The sequence below is a fragment of the Enoplosus armatus genome, chromosome 4 (assembly GCF_043641665.1).
Source record: "Enoplosus armatus isolate fEnoArm2 chromosome 4, fEnoArm2.hap1, whole genome shotgun sequence".
Classification (NCBI taxonomy): domain Eukaryota; kingdom Metazoa; phylum Chordata; class Actinopteri; order Centrarchiformes; family Enoplosidae; genus Enoplosus; species Enoplosus armatus.
In genome coordinates, this window is record NC_092183.1 from 21,044,852 (window position 1) to 21,066,324 (window position 21,473).

At 42.9% G+C, this 21,473-nt stretch overlaps 1 protein-coding gene across 1 annotated transcript in view; it reads right to left on the reverse strand.

Moving 5' to 3' along the window:
* cabin1 (calcineurin binding protein 1) overlaps positions 1-21,473 on the reverse strand; it is a 35,151-nt gene that overhangs the window by 6,079 nt on the left and 7,599 nt on the right. The window contains exons 21-36 of the mRNA XM_070904233.1: positions 20,962-21,168; positions 20,600-20,745; positions 20,145-20,406; positions 19,737-19,907; positions 18,943-19,032; positions 18,642-18,802; positions 18,334-18,545; positions 15,726-15,791; positions 14,797-14,976; positions 14,190-14,584; positions 12,753-12,866; positions 4,977-5,140; positions 4,785-4,881; positions 3,990-4,670; positions 1,616-1,690; positions 1,300-1,302 (exon numbers count right to left, since the gene is read on the reverse strand). Of these exons, the coding sequence (XP_070760334.1) occupies positions 1,300-1,302; positions 1,616-1,690; positions 3,990-4,670; positions 4,785-4,881; positions 4,977-5,140; positions 12,753-12,866; positions 14,190-14,584; positions 14,797-14,976; positions 15,726-15,791; positions 18,334-18,545; positions 18,642-18,802; positions 18,943-19,032; positions 19,737-19,907; positions 20,145-20,406; positions 20,600-20,745; positions 20,962-21,168 (3,024 nt within the window). The remainder of the gene's footprint in view (positions 1-1,299; positions 1,303-1,615; positions 1,691-3,989; positions 4,671-4,784; positions 4,882-4,976; positions 5,141-12,752; positions 12,867-14,189; positions 14,585-14,796; positions 14,977-15,725; positions 15,792-18,333; positions 18,546-18,641; positions 18,803-18,942; positions 19,033-19,736; positions 19,908-20,144; positions 20,407-20,599; positions 20,746-20,961; positions 21,169-21,473) is intronic.

Consider the following 21,473-nt stretch of genomic DNA (forward strand, 5'->3'; position numbering starts at 1 on the left):
GTTGCTATTATATGATTTCACTGCCACTCTATTTAAGTGTTTTCAATTTGTAGGTAACTCTGCAATAGTATATAAATTATATCTAATATTAATGTCAAGCATAACTGCATTGAAGTTGAATATTTATTTAGCTTGAAATAAAATAAGACGCACCAATTTTAAAACATTTGGTGCAGACATTAAGTGCATCAAGATATTACGGAAGAAGATTTCTACATGTAAATAAATAAACAAAAACTGGAAACTGATTTCAAAGCTGCCCACGCAGCTGTTTCAGCAAAATAAGACTCTAATTCCAACCAGATTTGAGAAATGTGGCTTGTCGCTCTGTGCCTCATCTGCACCATCATCTCCATGTCGTGTCGTTTATGCGTGACAATTAGACAAACAAATGCACAGACAAAACGAACAAAGACAACAAAAAGAACGCAGAAGATAAGATGGTGGGATCAGTGAACTAGGAAGACAGATTTATTTTGCCCACAGCTACTTCTCATGAGCCTGAGGTTTGGGGAACATCACCGTGACAACAGGATGTGGGCAGAGAGACCCTTGTTGACTGTGTGGGCAGGAGGAGGGATGTGAGGAAGGGGGAATCACTGACACAGGATGAGGCAGAGCAACTAATGATTCGATGAAGAATATGAGAGCTGAAGACAAAGCTGAGTTAATAGTTGGTTTAGCTCTCGCTGAACCCATTAGATTTGCTACAATTAGACATGCTTATTTCATGTATTTTGCAAATCATGTGCACATTGCCTGTGCAAATTAGCAACATGCATACCAATGCTCAGTTGAAAGTGACGACAAGTTTGGCAACTACTGAGTGAGGCTGAAGGGACAACAGGGAGCATTCACACCACGCTTTGGGCTATATTTAGTACTGGCAGGCTGGAGGAGGATAGATAGAAGGAACATGCAGCATCTGTAGTGAAATGTGCTAAACTGATAAGTAACTTGGTAATTCCCAGACTTACTCATCAGTTTAGCACATTTTACTACAGATGCTGCATGTTCCCGTGTCCACATACAACACAACAACAACAACAACATATTGATTCTTAAACTTGCCATTAGGTGCTAAATAGCAGACAGGCAAGTAAAATTAGCATTTAGCCTGGATTGGCAGATGGGTGGAGTGCACAACATCAGGTCAACTCCGACAGATCATTTTAGCTTGGCTGGTAAAGCATACGTTTGCCATGCTGGAGACCAGACTTTAATTAATCCTGAGTATGTCAGTTCAGTGCCGTGATGGATGCAGCTTATCAGAAATGAGGTGCCTGATTAAACTTTTACCTGCTGCAATCAAAAACACAATGTTGTTATGATCATTTTACGACTGGCTGTGTAAAACAGCGTTCATAAAGTCGCTAAAATACTGCTGCTGTATCTTGTTTTGAGTAAAGCCTTCAATCATTAAAGCTTTACTATAAAAGACGATGCCATTACGTGAGGGGGGAAAAAAATCGAGTATTTGGCATCAACTTGGATAAAGCAGGGATAGACAGAATGTACATTTAGCTCTCTGTATAAATGTGGACTACAGTGTGATGGGAGAGAACCTGTAGAGGTAGCAGAAAGATGGCAGATGCTGAGTTGTTTTTTTTTTTACCTGTCTTTGGGCAGAAGTGGCCAACTGTATCTGGCAGAACTTCACAGCTTGGTCCAGAGCTACATCCTCATCAACCTGAGACAGGAGAACAGGCAGAAAAAGGACATTAGGGAGCGCAACATATCTTCATATTCTCATCGTTATATTCCAGTGTCAAATCTTTTCACACGTCTCTTTCTATTGAGTAAAACTCCACAACGCTGAGGTAGCGGGTGTCCTCCTGCAAATTCACCATATGTTTCCGAGGTGACCTGTCCTGTGTGCATACCATGCTGATTACTCACTCCACACAAATGCCAGGCGAACAACAAATTCTTCTGATTCTGTATGAGAGCCAGGAGGATTTCTGAGCTCCTGCCTCTGATCATAGCACCAGTAAAGAAAGGCTCACATTAAGGCCCAGTACAGCTAGTGGATGTGTGGGAGTTGGCGAGCTTAGCTACAGCCAAACACCGTACACCTAGCAGTAATCTTGTTCACACAGCTGTTATGTTCCCTCCAGCAGCCTGTTGTGTGCAGCGGTTCAGGGACCCCCTGAGGGAGGGATTTTTACAGCAGCCTCGTTCTAGTTTTCAAATGATGCCAATTGTTAAATGGACTGAGTCAAGCGTCAGAGCATCACAGCCCTCTGCTTCCAATTCATGTCTGCCTCACTTGCAAACCTTCCTTGTCGAACCACATACAGTTCCCAGTGGTGACTTATCAATATCATATCACGATTACTATTAGAATGAGGCAGATTTCAACCAGACATTTCTATCACATCAATAAACCCACCCATTTGATATGACAGGATACACTGCGTTCTGATGGCAGGAAACGCTCCGTCTGTCTAGAACACACGATTTAGAGGCTCTTTAAAATTTACCACCTAAAGTGTGAGCCGAAAGAAAGAAAAAAATCTGACTGAAATAAGCAGAAGACTTGAACAAGAATGAAAAAGATGCATGGTACAGATGTAAACAACATCTATGTGCAGCTGTGCAACGTAGCAGACCATAAAACCACAACGCGTCTGCAGTTTGTGCAAGTTGGTGCACAATCAGAAGATGCGTCTGGAAAATGTCCAAGCATATTAATTGCATAACTCATTTGGTGACAGGAAACATGTCGTGGCTGGTTCTGGTTACTCTCTCTTCTGGGTGTGTCTGAGAAAATATTTTCTTTGCCGTCTCTAAAAGACCACAGGAAAAAAAAATCTTAGCTGCAACCCAAGCACCTAAAAAAAACAAAACAACAAAAGCTGGCCTGTCTCCTCCAATATATTCCTTCTCCTCTTCAGCTGTCCCTCGCCTACTGCCCTCCCACTCCAGCTCTCTGGCACTTACACAGCCAATGACATGGCGACTTCTGTAGGGCCAGTATCGATCTTCAGCTCAATATGGCTATATAAGTGGATGTTGGCTGTTTTGCAACTACAGCCTCACTGCCATAGAAAACACTGAAGTTGGACTAACTTCCAACAACTGAGCTACATTTGCTCTAGAGAGATACGAAGAAACTGCAAAGCTTCTTTGACACTTTCTATGCAGGAGGAGGTTAACAATGATTTACACATTTCACATAACAAGCATAGATGTACAGATGGCAGCCCTTTCGCTGCTTCATGAACAATGGGCAGTCATACATTACTACATATTTCATTAATGCATATTGCTTAACAGACAAAAGTGAAATGTTTGCAATAATCTTAGAACAGAAGAGATTTTTGTCTCTGTGATGGCACTATGCCACTACACATTTTCACATTTCAACCCCAGCACTACAGCCATTACACACACAAGTCTTTCCCCATTCAACAGTCTTTGTATGGGAGCACAAACTGGCTGACAGACACTAGAAAATGATTCAGCACTTGCATTCAAAATGCAACCTCAGGGCCAATCACTGCCATTTATAAATTGTGGGAATGCAGTGATGAGATGCATCAATTTGACGAGAATGACTGATTACAGCAGCTCCCCACCTACTTGTGACATCATGTATTCAAAAAAATTCCCAATTCATTTGAAAAATACCCAGTAGGGCTACATTTAGAGTCAACAACCTGTTTCAGGACAGCAGAAAGACCTAAGTCACAGAGGTTGAATTTGGATCACAGAGTAAAAGCACAACCGCACTTTATGAGCTAGATTTGTCGCAGTGTTTGAAAACTGAAAGAGGGAAAGTCCCTACTCCCTATACAGTGGGTGTTGTTACTAATTCAGTTAGAAGAGGGGTTTCCCAAATCAAATTTATTTTAGAAGGGCTCATATCAAATCAGCATGACTTTGCAAAAGAACAAAACATTATAGCAGCACATGTATTTGCAAAAATAATTATCTCTGTGTGCACAGCAGAGGAATCTGGTGTGCTACATCATGAAGAGGTTTACCTGTTTTATGAGCATATACGTCTCTGACATGATCTTCTCAATGCGTCCCAGGTCGTAGGTCATGACTTTCTGGCCTTGCTGCCACACTCGGTAGGCATCAAGCAGTAAGGTTTTTCCAGACTCCACATCCTCAAGAAGCTTCCTTTTCCTGTTTGGCCTTCGTAGTGACCCTACATCAGTCCCACTGGCTGCCACAGTGACCTTGGGTGCTGAGGCTTGGAGCTGCTGCTGTCTGGAACTGATACTTAGCTCCTCTAGAGACAGCTCTGGCGTCCGGCTGCTGTCAGTCACTTTCTGCTGGGGCTCCACTGCACTCAGGGAGGTCTCAGCCTCCGTTTGGTTGCCCTGAGAATCTGTGGTAGTGGAGGGCCTTCTCCAGTTCCCAGTGTCCAGCTCCATGGGTTCCTCTGGCCCTGCTTTGTGCCCCTCACTGCCAGCAGTCTCCACCTTCCCAGGGTAGCTCTCCTGAACCTTACTCCCTTTATCGATGGATGGTGGTGGGGTGAGTTGTGCCTGGGAGGCTTCCCTGGGCCCTGTGTCAGTGGCACAGGCTCCCTCTGTGAGCCCAGGCTTCTTAGGCAGTGCATGTTTGCTGTCCTCTGAACTGGGCCTGTTGGATGTGTCCGTTGTGGTCATCTCCCCCATGGAGGGCGCAGGCGCTTTGTGAAGCTGCTCAGACACCTGAAAGAGAACAGAACCTGTCAAAACATGAAGTGGGTGCATGCCAGACGTCTAAAACACTGAGCGGCTCTCAGCTCTGAGTGTGTGTGTGTATAGTGCTTTGTGCTTCCTTACCCCTGTGAGACTGTTCAGATTGTCCTCCAGGACTTTTACAGTTAGGAAAAATGCTCTCTTGGCCAAAACCTGGCGATCAACATCCCGTAAATACTTCCTTCATGGAAGAGAAAGAAACGAGAGGAGAGATGTCATGGAACAAATACATCATACATAACAGAAACAGCAGTATCATACAAAGTCGGCCCTTACTTTCCCTGGTCAGGGGTTCTCTGCAGCATGAAAGAGACTTTCAGCAGAGTATCGTGATCCTTAAGCTGAGACAGCACCTCCAGCAAGAGGACAATGGATCGGTTCATATGAGATGCAAAACTTCCTGGGCGATCAATCTCATCTACTGGAATACGCCAGATGCCCTGGAGGGGTGTGGAGGAAAAAAGAAGAAGTAGAATCTAGAGTTAATTTTTGACAATGCCACAAACAATAAACAAAAATATTATGTTTTCAACAAACTGCTTGTGGAACATGGCACAGACACACTAGACAGGCCAATAAGCCAACAAGCTAATTTGTGAAATCCTGAAAGTTTATGTTTTTATGACTGCTCTCTGCTCCAGGTTGTCAAAGGGCCTATAAAGTGTGTGACACACAGAAACAATTAACAGGGAGACATGGAAAAACTGAAAGGAAAGAAAGTGGAAGCGAAAGCAAGGGAATTAGTGAGAGTTAAAAACATGGCATTCAAAGAAGAAAGTCCTAATGAGGGGATGGAAAGGCTGCAGGAGAGATCTTGCGGACTGGCTGGCCATGTAGGAGGTGGGGAGGGACGGATGGGGGGGGGGGCCTTCCTCTCTGGGCACACATGATAGGCAGCCTCATTAGTGCTCAGCTCTGTCCAAGTGTAACGGGGGTCAATCTACTCTTGACTATCTATATTCAGTTAAATATCTTTGTATCACTGATAGTGGTAACTGCACTGTGTTTGATGATGGTGGTGGACTAACGGCTGACAGTTAGCTAGTCGACTCAAACAAAGTGACATGAACGGCTCCTATGTCGATTCAATGATGTTTTTTTGCTTACAAGAACTTCTGGATCTGAGGGATACAAGCCTGGTCTCAGTCAAACGAAGCTTATAATATTAATAAATGATTTCTGTAGCCAACCTCAATAACCATTAACTGACAACGGTCTAACCTTGACCAGGCTCAAAGACTTCTATTACAAATGACACTAAGACACTACACATACAGATAGATCAGTATACATAGATCATCGGTCTCTCTCAGATAGGCTATAGCCTGTATTCATATTCAAAGATTTTCACTCACCTGGGAGATACAAGCCCAGTCTGACTTGTTCCCCCGGTGATGGGCTTTATAGCTGCATCGTTACCTTGGATACTGTGTAGCATAGTATTGCATACAAAATAACAGCATAAAAATATGAAAATAACACAAATATGTACACCTTACAATTATCAAATAAAAGTTTAAATTACTGACAAAATTAAAATTCTATATTACAAGATTTTGCTGTTAGACATAGTTACCATCTAAAGCTCAAATCATGTATTTAATGTAACATGCATATGTTACACAAGCAATGCAAGAGACCAGCAGACTGGCTGCCAACAAACACACAGTCCTCTTTTGCAGAAAGCGTGATGAGGTGTTTTTTGATGGACGAGTCCACCTTTTTCAGTGAACACATGTCCTCTCAGCAGGTGAAGCGAGGTGAGGTTCTGCACTCTGAAGCTACTGATGCGAGTGCAGATGGTGGCCTAGGCTGTGTACAGTCATGAAGCACATGGCACAGAGTACAGCTTCTGGCCTCAGAAAATGTGTGCGAGACAAAACAAAGATGACCATATCAGGATGGAACAAAACAAATGAGATGGCTCTATCAGCTGCTGAAGGCACCGGGGAGCGTGGCGCTCCTCCTCACAGACAGCTCCAGATTGTCAGATGACATTTTCAAAGCCACTGGAGAGGGACAAAGCGGGGAAGAGAGGCAAAATAAAGCTAGCAAAACAAATCACATTCCTAAGGACGGACTTCTAGCTTGCCCACTGAGAAAGTTTCAAATCTATTACATCTAAAATGTAATATAGAAACTCATCCTAGAGAAACCAAGCGTTTGTGTTTAAATCCAAGCCTTCCTTTGAAAAATCCTAAATCAAGGATGTGTTTTTCATTTATACTTCATGGGGGCTCTTACATTTGTATTTATAAGCATCTGTTAAAATTAATTTAGGAATACATCTCTTCTGCTCAGATTTTTCAATAATTATTTCAATTCTGATGTTACGGGATCCAGTTCCAACTGGTGAAATGATCCCAATTCAGATCTAGTGGTCAACGAAAAACCCTGAAGAACAAGCGTACGACTCCAATGCATGTGTGATATTGAGAAGATTTATTTTCATATGATGCAATCAGGCAGGGCTTGGGAAGGTTTTAACCTTTCAATGCACAGATTACCAAAAGCCTCCAACAGGAGTGGGACAAGTATGATGAGGGGGTGGGCTCCGCTCACTTAGAAAAACATCTCTAATGGAGGAGAGTCGTTCTTCATCAGGGAACCATCCAACCACAGCAAATCTGTTTAGGGAAAGCAGAGCCATGGCTTTACACAGCTTATGCTGTAGCACAACAGCTAAAGCAGATTTGTAAGACTTTAACTGCAGTGATTTTTCCTTTTTTTTTTGGTGAGAGAAAATATGACCACTGCTTGATATCTGGAGCGACAGCTTTGGCACAGATGTGGCCAATACATCACGCAAAAATCAGACAGAGATTAAGATGCATAGCAAACAAGGGATGAACAAGGGATAGATACATGACAAGAGTCATTTTCTGCAAATCTGATCTTTCTTCAGGGTTTCTTTCTTTGGTTACAGAGGGCATGTCACATCATGAAGTAATCCCAATTAGTCACTTATTCATGTATCACAAACTGCAACATAAAGGAGTACTGTTGCAGAATAACAAAAAGAAATGGCAAAAAGAGTCCGAAGAGCAGGGACTATATACTGATAGTTCCTCTACTTCCTTGTGTGATAGGCTGAGCCAAAACAAAATGCTGCTGAACAACATTGGAAGGCAAACCCTCAACCTGTTGTCTTATCAACTTCATCTTCTACTAACGAAAGGTACAGACCCAACATGACCCATGGTAAAAGTTATTAACTGCAGGGAAGTTGCACAGTATTAATGTGTCTTGTAGCAACCAACAGTCACTCGTGAAGCTTACTGGTAACAACAATTGAACTTTTTTAGCGGCCAGCTACAACTTTAGATTGTAAGATTGTTTTAGAAAATCTGAGAAGGCTGATCACCTGCTCGTGCCAGCATTTGGCAGGTGGGTGATACAATCTTACAGCGTTCTACATTCTCCTCTGAACTGGTGTATCTGACGAGCTGAAATGCAAACAGTTCAGACCCTCAGGAGGAGTAGCTGAAGGCATTTTCTTTCGCAGTTCTGTACCACTGTACAAGAGTACCACTGATTTAAAAACACCACACTCTAAGTATAACACAAACTCTCACAAAATGACACAAACTCTGCTCACAACAAAAATGAACACCAGCTCGATTTTGTAAAAGTCAGAGGGAAAGAGAGAACGGGACTCACCATCACCAAAGAAAGCTACTCCACGGTGCCTGTGTTAGTATTCTTTTGGACAGTTTCCTGCTGGCGGTAGCAGCACCAGCAGCGCCTCCACCCTGAAAGAGGCTCACGCTCAGAGAGCAAGGGGTGGGCTGCATTTGGGTGCTAGGGCACCGAGAGCTGCAGGAGAGGAGAAGAGGGAAGCACAGCTGCACACGGCAGAACAGGAACAGAAGAAGAGGAGAATGGCAGCTGCCTTAGCAAGAGGAGAAACAGCGCTGGAGTCAGGGCCTATAAGCTCAGTATGCCACTGACAGACAAGCTGACTCGCTCCTCTCCTGCTTTCAAACCCTGCCATCTCAAAACAAAAACACCCACGCACTCTATCTCCGCTCTCCCCTGACCCCAGCCTGCTGGAGTTCTTTCCCCCCTCCTCCCTTTCTCTCGCACTATACACAGCATACAGCCAATCCTCGTAGGCCTTTGCCAGCCAATCGGAGGCAAGCAAAGAAACTCCCGCCCATTAGTGCACACCCACACAATACACACACAAACAGAGGAGTGAGAGAGAGAGAGAGTAATGAGGAAACAGAGCGAGTGCAACAGAGAGCGGAGATGAGTAGAGCGAATAAGAACCAGGGGGAGGGGTAGAGCGTGATCACCCTGAAGACGGAGCAACAGGAAAAGAACAAGAGAACATAAACTGACTGAGAAATGAACTCAGTGCTACCACATCAATGTAGTGGGAAGTGTCAAGAGGGTGGCACACCAAAAGTGAACCAAAAAACTTGAAGAAAGGTTTGTATCAGTAAAGCCCTCATTAACCACAGAAAACCCAGGCTGAAGAACAGTGCTGCCTGAACACATGAGATTGTGACACACACACACACACACACACACACACACACACACACACACACACACACACACACACACACACACACACACACACACACACACACACACACACACACACACACACACACACACACACACAGTGTTTCCTCAGCCAGCAGTATACTGATAGCCCTCACCTTCTTCCTTTCCTCTCTTTCAACTCTGGTCGTGTCTCTCCAGCAGCCTACCATACACATACTAAGCAAACACACCTTGTTTTTCCTGCTTCCTGTTGTGTGTGAGGCAAAAAAAAAAACTGCTGAAAAAATATCAAGCTCAACTCGTCACAGAGCAGAAGAAGGCAATGGAAAACACACTGGCAGCCAGACTTAACCCTCCAATATGCAAATCAAAATATCAACTTCTACTAAATGTATTCATTTTGAGCCAATACTCCTCCCCTTAGAAAAGCAGAAAAAAAAGTTCTCCTGAGTGGAGCTCCACCTAGAGCACATTGCAAAGCTGAACACACAAATGTTCGAGTCATACATCAAACAGAGGCAAGTAATGCAAGTGTAACTGTTCCCCAGAAGACTAGCCTAAGCTAATATAACAAGACACGGGGCCTACCTATAAGCAAAGTTACATTCAAGCAGTCCAATCAAACATGAACGCTCGTTCTGAAAAGACAGTAGCAGTTCAAAACATGTTCTCTGAAAAGTTACAAGACCACTGTGGATTCACGTTTTTTTTCTGTAATGTAGCAACAAGGACAGCCATTTTCTCTGGAGCTTCGTAGAGAGTGATGTTCGAGTGGGTGGGAGAATATGTAAGCAAGAGTATGTGTGTGTGTGTGTGGTGTGTCAGGTTGGGGGGGGGGGGGGGGGGGGGGGCACCGTGCCTGAGTGAACACACAAGGGCTCCTCACGATCTCTCAACAGTAGTCCTGAGCAGCCACAGGGCCTGTCGTTACAGCAGCATTATACCCAATATCATTAGATTCAGCTTTCATATTCTGCTACAAGGGCTGGGAATCATATTATTACAATATTCCATTACAATAATTTGCCCACAATGATGACACTGTTATAACACAAGGAGATTGCAATAGCTTGAAAGGTCTATGCTACATCACAATAACTGTGCATTATAGAGAGCTGTATTACAAGCAGCTGAAATAAAGTAGTATGTAGAGTAGTGAGAGTCGGAGCCTTCTTAACATGCACACTGCATCATAAACACAGATGCCATCATTTAAAACATTAAAACAGCCGTAAAGTGGCAAAGCAGAACCGTTCAGACTCCAAATGTTTGCAGTAAAAGGAGGAAACACAACACAAATATCAGTGTATCGATAATGTATGGCCTTAGACATGAAATATTATGAAATTAATTAGTTGTCCCACATCTGTGACTCTGGAAATATGAACCTAGACTTAATCTACATTATGTAAATTAATAACTACATGACTATCATTAGCTTATTATTGGTTTGAAAGTGCGCTGGCCCTCCTAGAAAGCACACATGCTGACAACCACACCAATAAATTATGCACCACCACCTCATCTGGATCACTTCTAAACAGCAGTATATAGGTTACTTTATGCAGGCCCCAATTAATGTAACCCAGCCAAGGCAAGAGGGAAAAGTAGGGCATCATGACCTACATTAGGGAACTCAGTATTCACCAACAGGCTCATAGAGGTGCATAACTCAGCTGAGAGTCAAGTCTCCTCGACATCAGGGTGCCATATGTTTGATGTGATCAACGCTCTTTGTCAATTTGTGGCAGCACTCATGCTGGTTGTTCTGTCACTAAAGAGATGACTCGAACACACACAACATATTTATCAAACACTGACAGTGAGTGATTAGTCAGGCTCAGACGCAGCAGTCGGCTGTCAGCTGAGATTGACTTGCCCAAAGTATACAGGTTAGAAAAGCCGGTCTTGAAGGGTTCTGGTTCCACTTCTACCTGGCAAAAACTGTGTGCTGAGCAATGCCTTTCTGACCATCTGCATTTCAAGAATCCCTGAGAAAAGCGCTTGTGCGCTTTTGCTGATGATGAAGCTGACAAAATGAAGGGTGAAAATACAGGCTATATAATGTGTTTACAGCTCATAGACTCAATGAAAACAGGCATGTTTGATGAAATATTTAGAAAGGTTTGCATTGTCCTATGGTAGAGAGGGGGCTTCGTTTGAAGGGAACAGTAAAGCTCCAACAGTTGGTATGCCAGGGTGGCAGGTTTGCCTCCAGAAGGGGCTCTGTGAGAACCCAGTGGGAGCCAGAGCGCTGCAGAGCGCTCCTCCAGCTCAGACCTGGAACACATCGCTTCTACAGTCTATTGCCAGAACCCTTCTGGAGTCATTTTACTCTACAGCATACACAATCATCTATGTCCAAAATAAAGTGCACCGCCAAAATATATGCCCTGACAAGTGACTGATATGAGGTGCTGACATGATGTGACATTATGTTTGTATTATCTGCTCTGTAACAAAAGACACAGCATTTAGGCTTTGACAGATCACACAAGAAACACATGAAAAAGTAAGCCAATTTCTGCACACATTGAAGACATAATGTGTGCTTCAAGTGAAAAGGAGGTAAATAAACTGACATGCAGAACAGATGACAGATTCAGACAGTAATCTCCTCCACTGGAACCCAACAGAGGCCTTGTAATTCTGAGAGGCAGATAATTCAACAATCTCCCACTGTGTGGCTCCATTTATAGCAGCGCTTGTATCTAGTGATCCATATTTAGGGCTGATTTTTGTGCATCCAATTGAATTATGTGAATAATGTGTGTGAAAAGGGTAAACCTAACTGTAGTACGCCAATCATTCGCTCACAGCAAACACGCAGACAGCTCATTAGTCACAAACGTGAGGGCACACTTCAGTGCTTCACAGGTTCTTCCGCTGGGAGTCTCCATTAGCTACTACTGTGCAGTTATGTATTATGATAAGGATACACTTTGGAGTAAGAACTAAACAGGTATTTTGTATGTTTGCAATAGGAAAAAAAATATTATTTCCAAACCTGATACTAGGAAGAATAGTTGCTACCTTGGTAGCGAATAAACGATTCTACATGTGTGCATTGATAGGCAGCCAGAGGTGACAAAAACTATTGAAAAATAAATAGTGGACCAATAAGAGAATGACTTCAGTGTCAACATATTTACCCCAATAAATTATAATTTATTTATAGCTGTAAAAGTAGCTGTAGAGTTTCTCTCTGTATTTGACAATACCTTGAAAAGGTCCTGTGCCATTATTCCAATGTTGTAATCTAATAAATGAATTAACAAGTAGGAATTTATATTACATTCATTAAGGCATGTCTGCATTTTTTATGTCTCAAGTCAGTCAAGTGAAATGTTTTCTGTTACTTCTGCCTTATGTGAAGAAATGTTCATGAGACTTTAACGTTTTTTGGCGTTACTATAATGAAACACCAATCCATCCAGTGATGACAGGTGTCTCCAAAACGTATTAAGCAATGTGTGGTGACATAATGAGACGGAGAGGAGGAAAAAAAACATGCCGGCATGGTGAACTCTGACTTACATTGAAGAGGTTTGTCTTGTTTCTTTCACAGAAAAGTCCTTGTGCTGGCATGTGCTTCAGCTGTTGCCATGGGACACTGCTTCCTAGCAACACATCTCGGGCCCACTGTAGGTTCTGTGGCGGGAAATAAATAAATAAATGAGAAAAAAAAAGACATATACATTTGTATGTACATTTTCTTCTTCACTTCTTAATGAGGAAACCAAGGGGATACCCCTCCATCAGAAGAGATTGACAGAAGTGACAAACAACAAGATGTATCTTAGCATGTAGTATTTAATATCTGCTAAGGAGAAAATTGTAATCAGGAAAATGCAGGCCGCTTTTCACAGTGTGATGACTCACAAATCAGTGTCTACACCAGTGCCCTGTTGGAAAAGATAGCAAGCTAACGCCACTTCATGTTATCTTTCACAAACCCAGTAGCCTATAGCATGAAATTACAGGCTCCCTCTCCTTCCATCTTTGGAGTGAGGATAAAGCTGGCCAGTCAATGTGAGTGGAGCAGTTTTCCTGAGAACAAAGGGGGCACAGAGGCTTTTAACACTGGATGTGTCGGGTTGTGAGGGCAGCTAAGCAACCTGTGTCAACAGCATCACATCAACTGACTGTGTCATCTAGTCACTGCCAGGGTGCATTTGCTTTCATCCAGGCTGCTGATAACTCCACTGGAGGCAAAAACCAAAGGGGGAAACCTTATCACCAGTGTAAGCCTCAGTCAAAGGTTATTGTACATTTAAGCCTCAAGGAAATAATCTTTATTGCTATTATTAAGAGTCACATGCACTAAAATGAATAAGACAAAAAATGTAAGATTTCCTCAGTGTTGTAGCAAATTACGAAGACACTACTGCTGGGAGTCATGAAACTCATGACGCTGCACATACAGTACTCTGAGGTCAAATGAGCATGTTACAAAACATAAAATATGAAAGAGCAGGGACCTTTCCATAGCCGATTCACCCTTACTGAGTAGAAAGTACAAAGGCTGTATTAAAAAGGTTTGACAAACGGAGTGCTGACAGAAGGATGCCACCACAGTGAAGCACAACGCAACCGCCCTGTGCCAAACTGGCTGAGAGAGCACTGCGCTACCACCCACGCACACCTCTGCCCACAGAGCCTTATAGCCAACACAGGCTGTTTCAGCAACTCGTGTATCACTGCCGAGCTCACAGACCCACAAGAAAATCCAAGGGGAAAAAACAAAACCATCGCAGCTCTGATACAATTGTCAGCGAAATAAGAATTGCAAGAGGTCCATGTGACTTTCGAGGGAATTGAAAGAATTCTTAGCAAGCCCCATCTTCTGTAAATGTCACCATTAATGACAGGAGATACTGATTATAGGTGTAAGGCTTAGCTTTAATGGATGGCTTGGCCTTTGAAATGCAATGAGAATGGTCTAGTGCCATAAGTTAACAGGGGCGGACTGACCTGATGGGTCTTGCTGTTGCTGTAGAAGAAGGCCAAGCGGTAGAGGCTCTTGTAGTGCTGAGGGAAGCGGCCGAGGCAGAGGAAGAGAGCGCGGACGCACATTTCCACCAGCATTCGCCTCTGGTCGGCACGTTCTGTAGGCAGGGCCTTGGGCACCTCGATCACTTCAGCGGGGGGCTCTGGCTTCCTCTTTCCCTCACTGGCTGGGGTTTGAGGAGTGGCCTGTTGAGAGGCGGTTGGCTTTGGAGGAGTAGCTGGGACAGGAAGAGGATGAGGACAAGGGTCCACAGAGACCTTGGGGGCTGAAGCCTCAGGGAGTGTCATCACCACAGCTTCTACTACTTCCTGGATAACTTTTTCTTCTGTCTGGATGCCAGAATGTTCTCCATGTGATGCTAAAGTAGGGTTTAGATCAAAGACTTCAGGACTTGAACTCAAAGTTTTGCATGTTAGATCAGTTTATCTGATTGTTTAATGTGGAGCATGTAAACAAGACACCACATCTGACTATAGGTTTTTGTGCAAATTTAAATACTTTGTGCTGAAACAATGTAATGGTACAGGTAAACACAGCCAGCAAAGATCTGTCATTTCAATCCAAGTGTACCTGTGTCCTCTGACACGGACTGCCCGTCCTTCACAGGGGTTGTACTTTCTGATGACGATGAACTGGCTTTCCCAGAGGCAGGTTTGTGGCTGCTGTCTTGTGAGCTGGTGGGATCTGTGAAGGCATCCTGGGTGGAGTTGGAGTCAGAGAGCATCACCACCTCGCTGTCCTGACTGCGCTCTGCCAAAACAAAAAACACCATGGGTCATGCCGCCAGTTGCGTGGACCCAGATCAAGACAAACGACTTCAGCCTTTGGGGATGTGATGGATAAATCAATACACAATACGATCATACGATATTGATCATACTGCAATTTCAGGCTGGTTAATTTTTCATTGGTCAAGAAATTGAGATTACTGTACTGTATGAATTTCAATGCCAATTATCCAAAATATGTAATTGCATACTTTAACAGCATGCTGTGTAGGCCTTTTTCAAGCTGTTGGTTGGTGACTTGTTTTTAAATGCCAAACATTCCCTGTTGTAATAATGAGGGGGGAAAAGAAATAAGTACAATTATGAAACAAAAATAGGTCATGAGCCACAAATCCTTATTAGTGCATCCCTAATGACACATTGTTATAAAAAGGAGAAATGGTTTGTTTTTGTAAGTGGTCCAAAACCAAAATGCCAGCATTCCTCTTAATTGCCATGTTGTGCAGCCTCAGCAAAAAAAGGTCCTTGGCAGGGAACTGTAAATAACAGAATCAGAAGGGCAACAAGCTTTTGCTATTTCAGTGAATAATGCACACAAGGGACTTTTCAAAAGATTCACAGTCATGAGTTAACAGCCAAGGTACTGTGGTACTGATGTATGTATGTAAGCAGACAACCAACTGTGTATTCAGTGCTTCCTACAAGAATGCACTCTGTTCTGGATTAAAAACATCTCCTCTTAAAGATTTGGGTGGGTTTGAAGAGCAGTACCATTCAGAGAAGCCAGCCACATTGGAGACCTGGGCAGGCAGTAATCATGGTCAAACTCTGGTGAGGCTGTTGAAGATATGGGGAGCTGGTTTTAAAATAGAATCAAGAAAAGCTGTATCTCGAAATGTATATATATATATTTTTAAATCTGCAATTTTCCTAAAACAAAAAAAACGAAAACAAAAAAACCCTTTACCTTTCTTGACAACCGAGTACAGATTTAATGCCACTCCCTTTGAAAGTGTAGAACCTGATTCAGACACAAATATCTGTGAGAACGCACAAAATGTGCAGTGCAAGTGTTTTGATAGTATTTCAACGGTCTTACAAATTTCAGTATTTCTGAAGATCAATTTCTTCCTCCTAAACTTAAAGATAAGGCCTGTGATATGATCAATGGATAAAACCTAGAGCTGCCTCGTCAGCAATGCAGTTTAAGACACATAACTGATCTCCTATTTTACTGTCAATAGAGAAGTAACATAAAGAAAACACACAGTACAAATCCAGAAAGAATATAATACGATAAAGAGGAGCATTTTCCCAGATAATGATTAAAGGCTGAATGTCTGAATCAGGCCCCAAAGTCGTCACCTTGATGTGCTTTAAGCAGGACTCAAGCCAGAAAAACTGGACACCTACAAGCAAACATGTGCAGTCTCAGAGTTGAGTGCCAACAACGGGCCTGCCACATTCTTCCTGACTTGGCATTTTCACACTAATTGGCCATAATTGGAAATTATATCCAATTAGTGGAAAATAGCAAACACATGACTCACGTGGGATTTTTGAAATATCTCCAGGGAGTTTAGCTTTCTGTCAAATTAAGTCCACACCAAACTCAAACAAAATATGACCACATGACAACACCAGACAATTTAGTGAAAGTGTGATAAAGGACTGACTGTCCAGTCGTGAAGACATTCACCCCATTAGAACTACATGCATATCAATGGCAAAGCAGGTGGTAAAAGCAAGCAGGCAAAGAGGTAGCAGGCAGGTAGGTAGGTAGGAAGGAATCTGGAAAGGGTGACAAAACTGGCAACATGGGCAATATGGCTGCGTTATTTGCACATTCAAGCTAAACATGACACATGGGGAGGGTGAACAGATGTCACTGCTTTTGTCATATGGAAAGAATGGCCATGACTGTTTTCCCCAAACAGCATTTCGGCTTCCGTTTCATAATACCCTGCGCAGAGTTACAATAAATGACAATGTTGGCTCCAATTCCTGAAATTGAAATCCAGGCTGCTTTAACTCCATCATACGCTCAATGTGTAAGTATGTGGCTGTTTTCTGTTAATTCTGACATCTTGGTGACACAACACCAAAACCTTTCTCAGGCACACTTAAAGTGTCTTCTCTGAAATTCAAACAAAGGCAATTATGACTGCAACACCACATACTTACATAACTGGTTAATTTGCATAAATCAAAAAGGTCAGTTATTATGTTGATTGCACACACAATGATGTACTAGGTGCACATTAGTGAAAGCAATAATGTACATCTAAAACACATTGCTGTACATAACTATCAAGTCTGTTTTTCAAAAAAAAAATGTTCTTTCATATCCAGCTTCATGAGAAAAATACGTATCATACCGTATTATTAAAACCTTCACTTAACCAGGTAATTTATTGAGATTAGGATCTCTTTTGAAGGAGACACACACTCTCTCACACACACACACACACTATAATTGACACCCAACAGGTAAATACTGTCCTTGGGAACTTTCATTACTTTTCACCATATAGATGGATTTAATTACTAGGGACGTTAAAACTTGTGTGTGGTTAGCTTGTTGTGTGTCTTGTTTGGGTTTCCATTTCTTCTCCTATAAAAGAGATCTTAATCTCAATAAATTACTTGGGTTATAAAGGTTATAATAACAAGGGAGGTGCTTGCCGATAAATATGTAACCACTGTAATCAAGACTTGGTTATTATTGGCAAAGCCCTCTGGATTAGCATCTGGGATCTCTGACAATGCAAACCACTCTGTTTAACCAACTGTGCTAAACACACAGTGAAGCAACAATCAGGATCATTGAGAATTTGCAGCTCTTGTGGTGTGGTACCAGTCGACAGCAGCTGATTGAGGCTAAAAAACACACAAGCCTGCAATACTGAACAGATGTCTCCATGGTGTTATAGGCTTAAGGAAGTTACAAAAAAGCAACAATTGTAAAAAATATTAGGAGATGCAAGATGAAAAGAAAAGAAAGAAAAGAAGACCAACAATAAAGCAGCCAAGAGAAATTGATGTTATTTCAGCACACACACACACACACACACACACATACACACGTACACACACACACACAGAGGCCTTAATGCTCTCTGCAAAACTCAATCTTCAAATCCATTTGTTTCAACACTGCTGCTTTGTCAGGCATAGCAAATTAGTCAAATAATCAGTAGCCATATTGCCCATTTCACCACATCCCAATCACCCAGTGCATGGGGATCATTGTAACTGAAACCAAAGCCATTAAGCATGGTGATTAGCAATCTGAGCACTCCCCAGTGGGCTTCCTGTCCCAGTGCAGAAAGGGCAAAGAGCCCAACCCCAGAGACAGTGTCTAGGACTGGGACTGTACCATCAGCCTGCTGCTCCTCATGCCGCTGCTGCTGCCACTGTTGCCGTCGGAGTGTTTTGCGTTTGGCGTAATCATGGTCAAATGGCGTGGCCACGTAAGGAGGGGAAGTCAGACCTGGAGTGGCAGCTGATGGAAGGGAGGAGCTGTGGGCGTTCCCTATGCAAACTGACGAGCAATTAAAGTCTTCATCCATCATGGAGGGGGGTTTCTCCCTGCAATGAATCAAGAACAACGTTGAGAATGAATGTTCAGCCATATGACTGAATTGTTGTTCGGAATTCCTGCAGGGTTATATTTCTGTAACTTACTTTTCATGGGACCTAGGCATGCTTGGCATACTCTTCTCTTCCCCCCTGGCAAACGGCCCGGTAGCAGCCTCAACCAGCAAACTGAACAAGAGCTCGTGTTCCAGACCAGGCTCATTAGCCTCTAGTAGTTTTAAGATGGTGGCACTGAGACGGAAATGCAACTAGAAGAAAGAGGTTTGGGGAAAAAAAAAAAGAAGTTTAATGTCTTTAAATGTGAATGCTTTCAGACCATTATCTTACATAACACAATCAATGTGACACAGCTAGAAACTATATGAGCTACCAGCCACAGGTAGTTTACCTCTAGGGCCTCCATGGCCAGGTCGGGAGGATTATGATAATGGATTTTCCGGGGGTACCTGGCAGCTTCTTCATGCAAATAGTGTGCTGCCTATAAATATAAAGAAGAGAGAGTCACCAACCCAACACAATCATCTAGCAATATAAATGAACAGGTAAAATGGAGGTAAGGAGTGCAATAAGGAGTAGAAGACAGCCATGTGTGCTGGGATCCGGGTTCACTGTGTTCACACTGCCCCCCTCATCCTCTGCTGACCTCCATGACTGTGTTTCATACAAGGTTCATCTGCCTCCACTGATCTAATCAGAACAACAGAGCTATGACTAACTCCATACATTGTTCTCTCTAGGAAAAACAAACATCTTGCGAGGGTGGAAGGGCAGCGATCTTTGTTTCTGTAGGCGGATTATGAAACAACTCCAGGGAGAACAAGAAAAATGTCTGCAATCAATTTAGTACCGAAGGATTATTCCAATTACTGTCAACTAAAGTTTTCATTTCCCTGGTTTTTACCATCATGACAACTATATTGAAAATTTCCCAACTTACTTCACTGACTTCTATCATTTTTTGTCCATTACACTGATGTACTCAGAAATACAATTAGAACAATTAAAAATTTCAGATAACTAAAAAATATGGTGTTTAATCAAGATTTCAACCTTCAGGAAATGGATTCATTTGAAAATCAAAACCTCAACAACAACGTTCATTACTAAACATAAATCAATGAACAAATTCATGGGATGATTGTCATGTAAAACTTGAATCTACAACCTGTTGTAGTTGTTTACCTTTTTGTAAAACTGCAGATATTCCACTGAGGTCTGTTTGCGTTTCTCTGCTATCTTCCCCAGCATGTAGTGAATGAGCCATTCTTCTTCATCACTGTCACACTCACAGCGGGAAGCACCCTGGAAACACTGGAACGCCGTCTCCAACATGGAATCTCTCCTTTCTTCCATCTGAAACAACACACACACAGACACACAGCGGAGCCTTCATGAGTAATTTAGGTCAAGGCAACAGATCAATTTACTCTACAATGAATTCACATGTGGCATAAGCAAAAGTGACAGGATGTGACATCTGTTTAGCTCACACATTGAAAACCTGACACAAAAGCGGACTTAACGTAAACTGGCAGGGAATACAGATGAGCAACAAGATAACTCTGCTCATGAGGCACATGTTAACCTCACCTGTTTAACCACCTCTGGGGGGAGCTCGTTGCGCCACTGCTTGAGCTGCCGCGAAGCAAACGAATGCAGCGCATATGATATGGTACCGTACTCGATCCACAGAGACAGGTTGGAGCTGTCTATCTCCAGGGCCCTCTTAAAGCAGTTCAGCACTGCCTGGGAGTGTTTCCATATAGGAACGTCACTTTTCAGCTCATTGGAGTTGAGCTTTTCCTGGATACGGCTGGCCCGAGCTAAAGCCATGCCTGCCCAGGAGTCAAACCTGAGGAAAGATACATGTTTCTAGTAAAGTCACTGCACTTGATGGATTGCTGCAAAATACAAGTAAACAAACCCTACACATTAACACTTAATTGCCAGTATTCATACACACAAAAAGTTTACCTTGTAAAATTACAAAAAATATGTTTTGTAATGTGCACTAGCATTGACACTAGTGTGGAGAAATGAGCTACCTGTTGGGACACACGCATATGTCATGCATATAAAACTTGATGGCTTTGGACTGCTCTTTGTTCTTGAAATGGTAATCAGCCAGCAGGTAGTAGATCTCATTAATGATTGGAGGTGCAGGAGCACTACCCTCAGGAAGGCATGGGGCCTTAGAGAGAGAGAGAGAGGGAGAGAGAGAGAGAGAGAGAGAGAGAGAGAGAGAGAGAGAGAGATCAAAATTCAACATTTGAATCATCAGGTTTCTCAGTGACAAACCTGTAAATGAAGATAAGAGAGTGACATAAAGGCAGAGCAAGACTTAAAACTGTTTAGCATGTCTGACTCACTGGTGTTCTTCGCATTCAGTGTGGGCCCACCAACTGACCTTTTCTGCCGTGCCCTCAATGTAGGCTGCCACTTCATCCATGGTGAGGATGGGGGTGTCACTTGGGGGTGCGATGCCAGCAAACCTCCTTAGCAGATTGGCCAATTCTGCAGACACTGTGCTCGTCTTATAGCTGTCAAATTCGGGCAGTGACTTTGGTTTGAAGTACTGGAACATGAAGAGGGTATCGCACCACAGCAGCTCAACCTGCAAAACACAGATTCATTCCACAGGAAACATTAGTGTCATAGTCCATTGTATTAGAGAGTCACACACAGCTCCAGAGAAAATTGGTGGCATCGAGGTCTCCTGGGGACTCTCTTGCACTGTGCTATTGTATAATTACAGTCAGAGTGCCAGTCATCTATATGCACTGGGTCACAGTTGTGGGAATGACACCCACCTGGTGGCTGGACACGTGCATTACAAAAATATAAGAGACCAGGGGCTGTATCCACAAAACTTCTCTGTGCCAAGAGTCACTCTAGTGGTTAAATTCTCACAATATTATC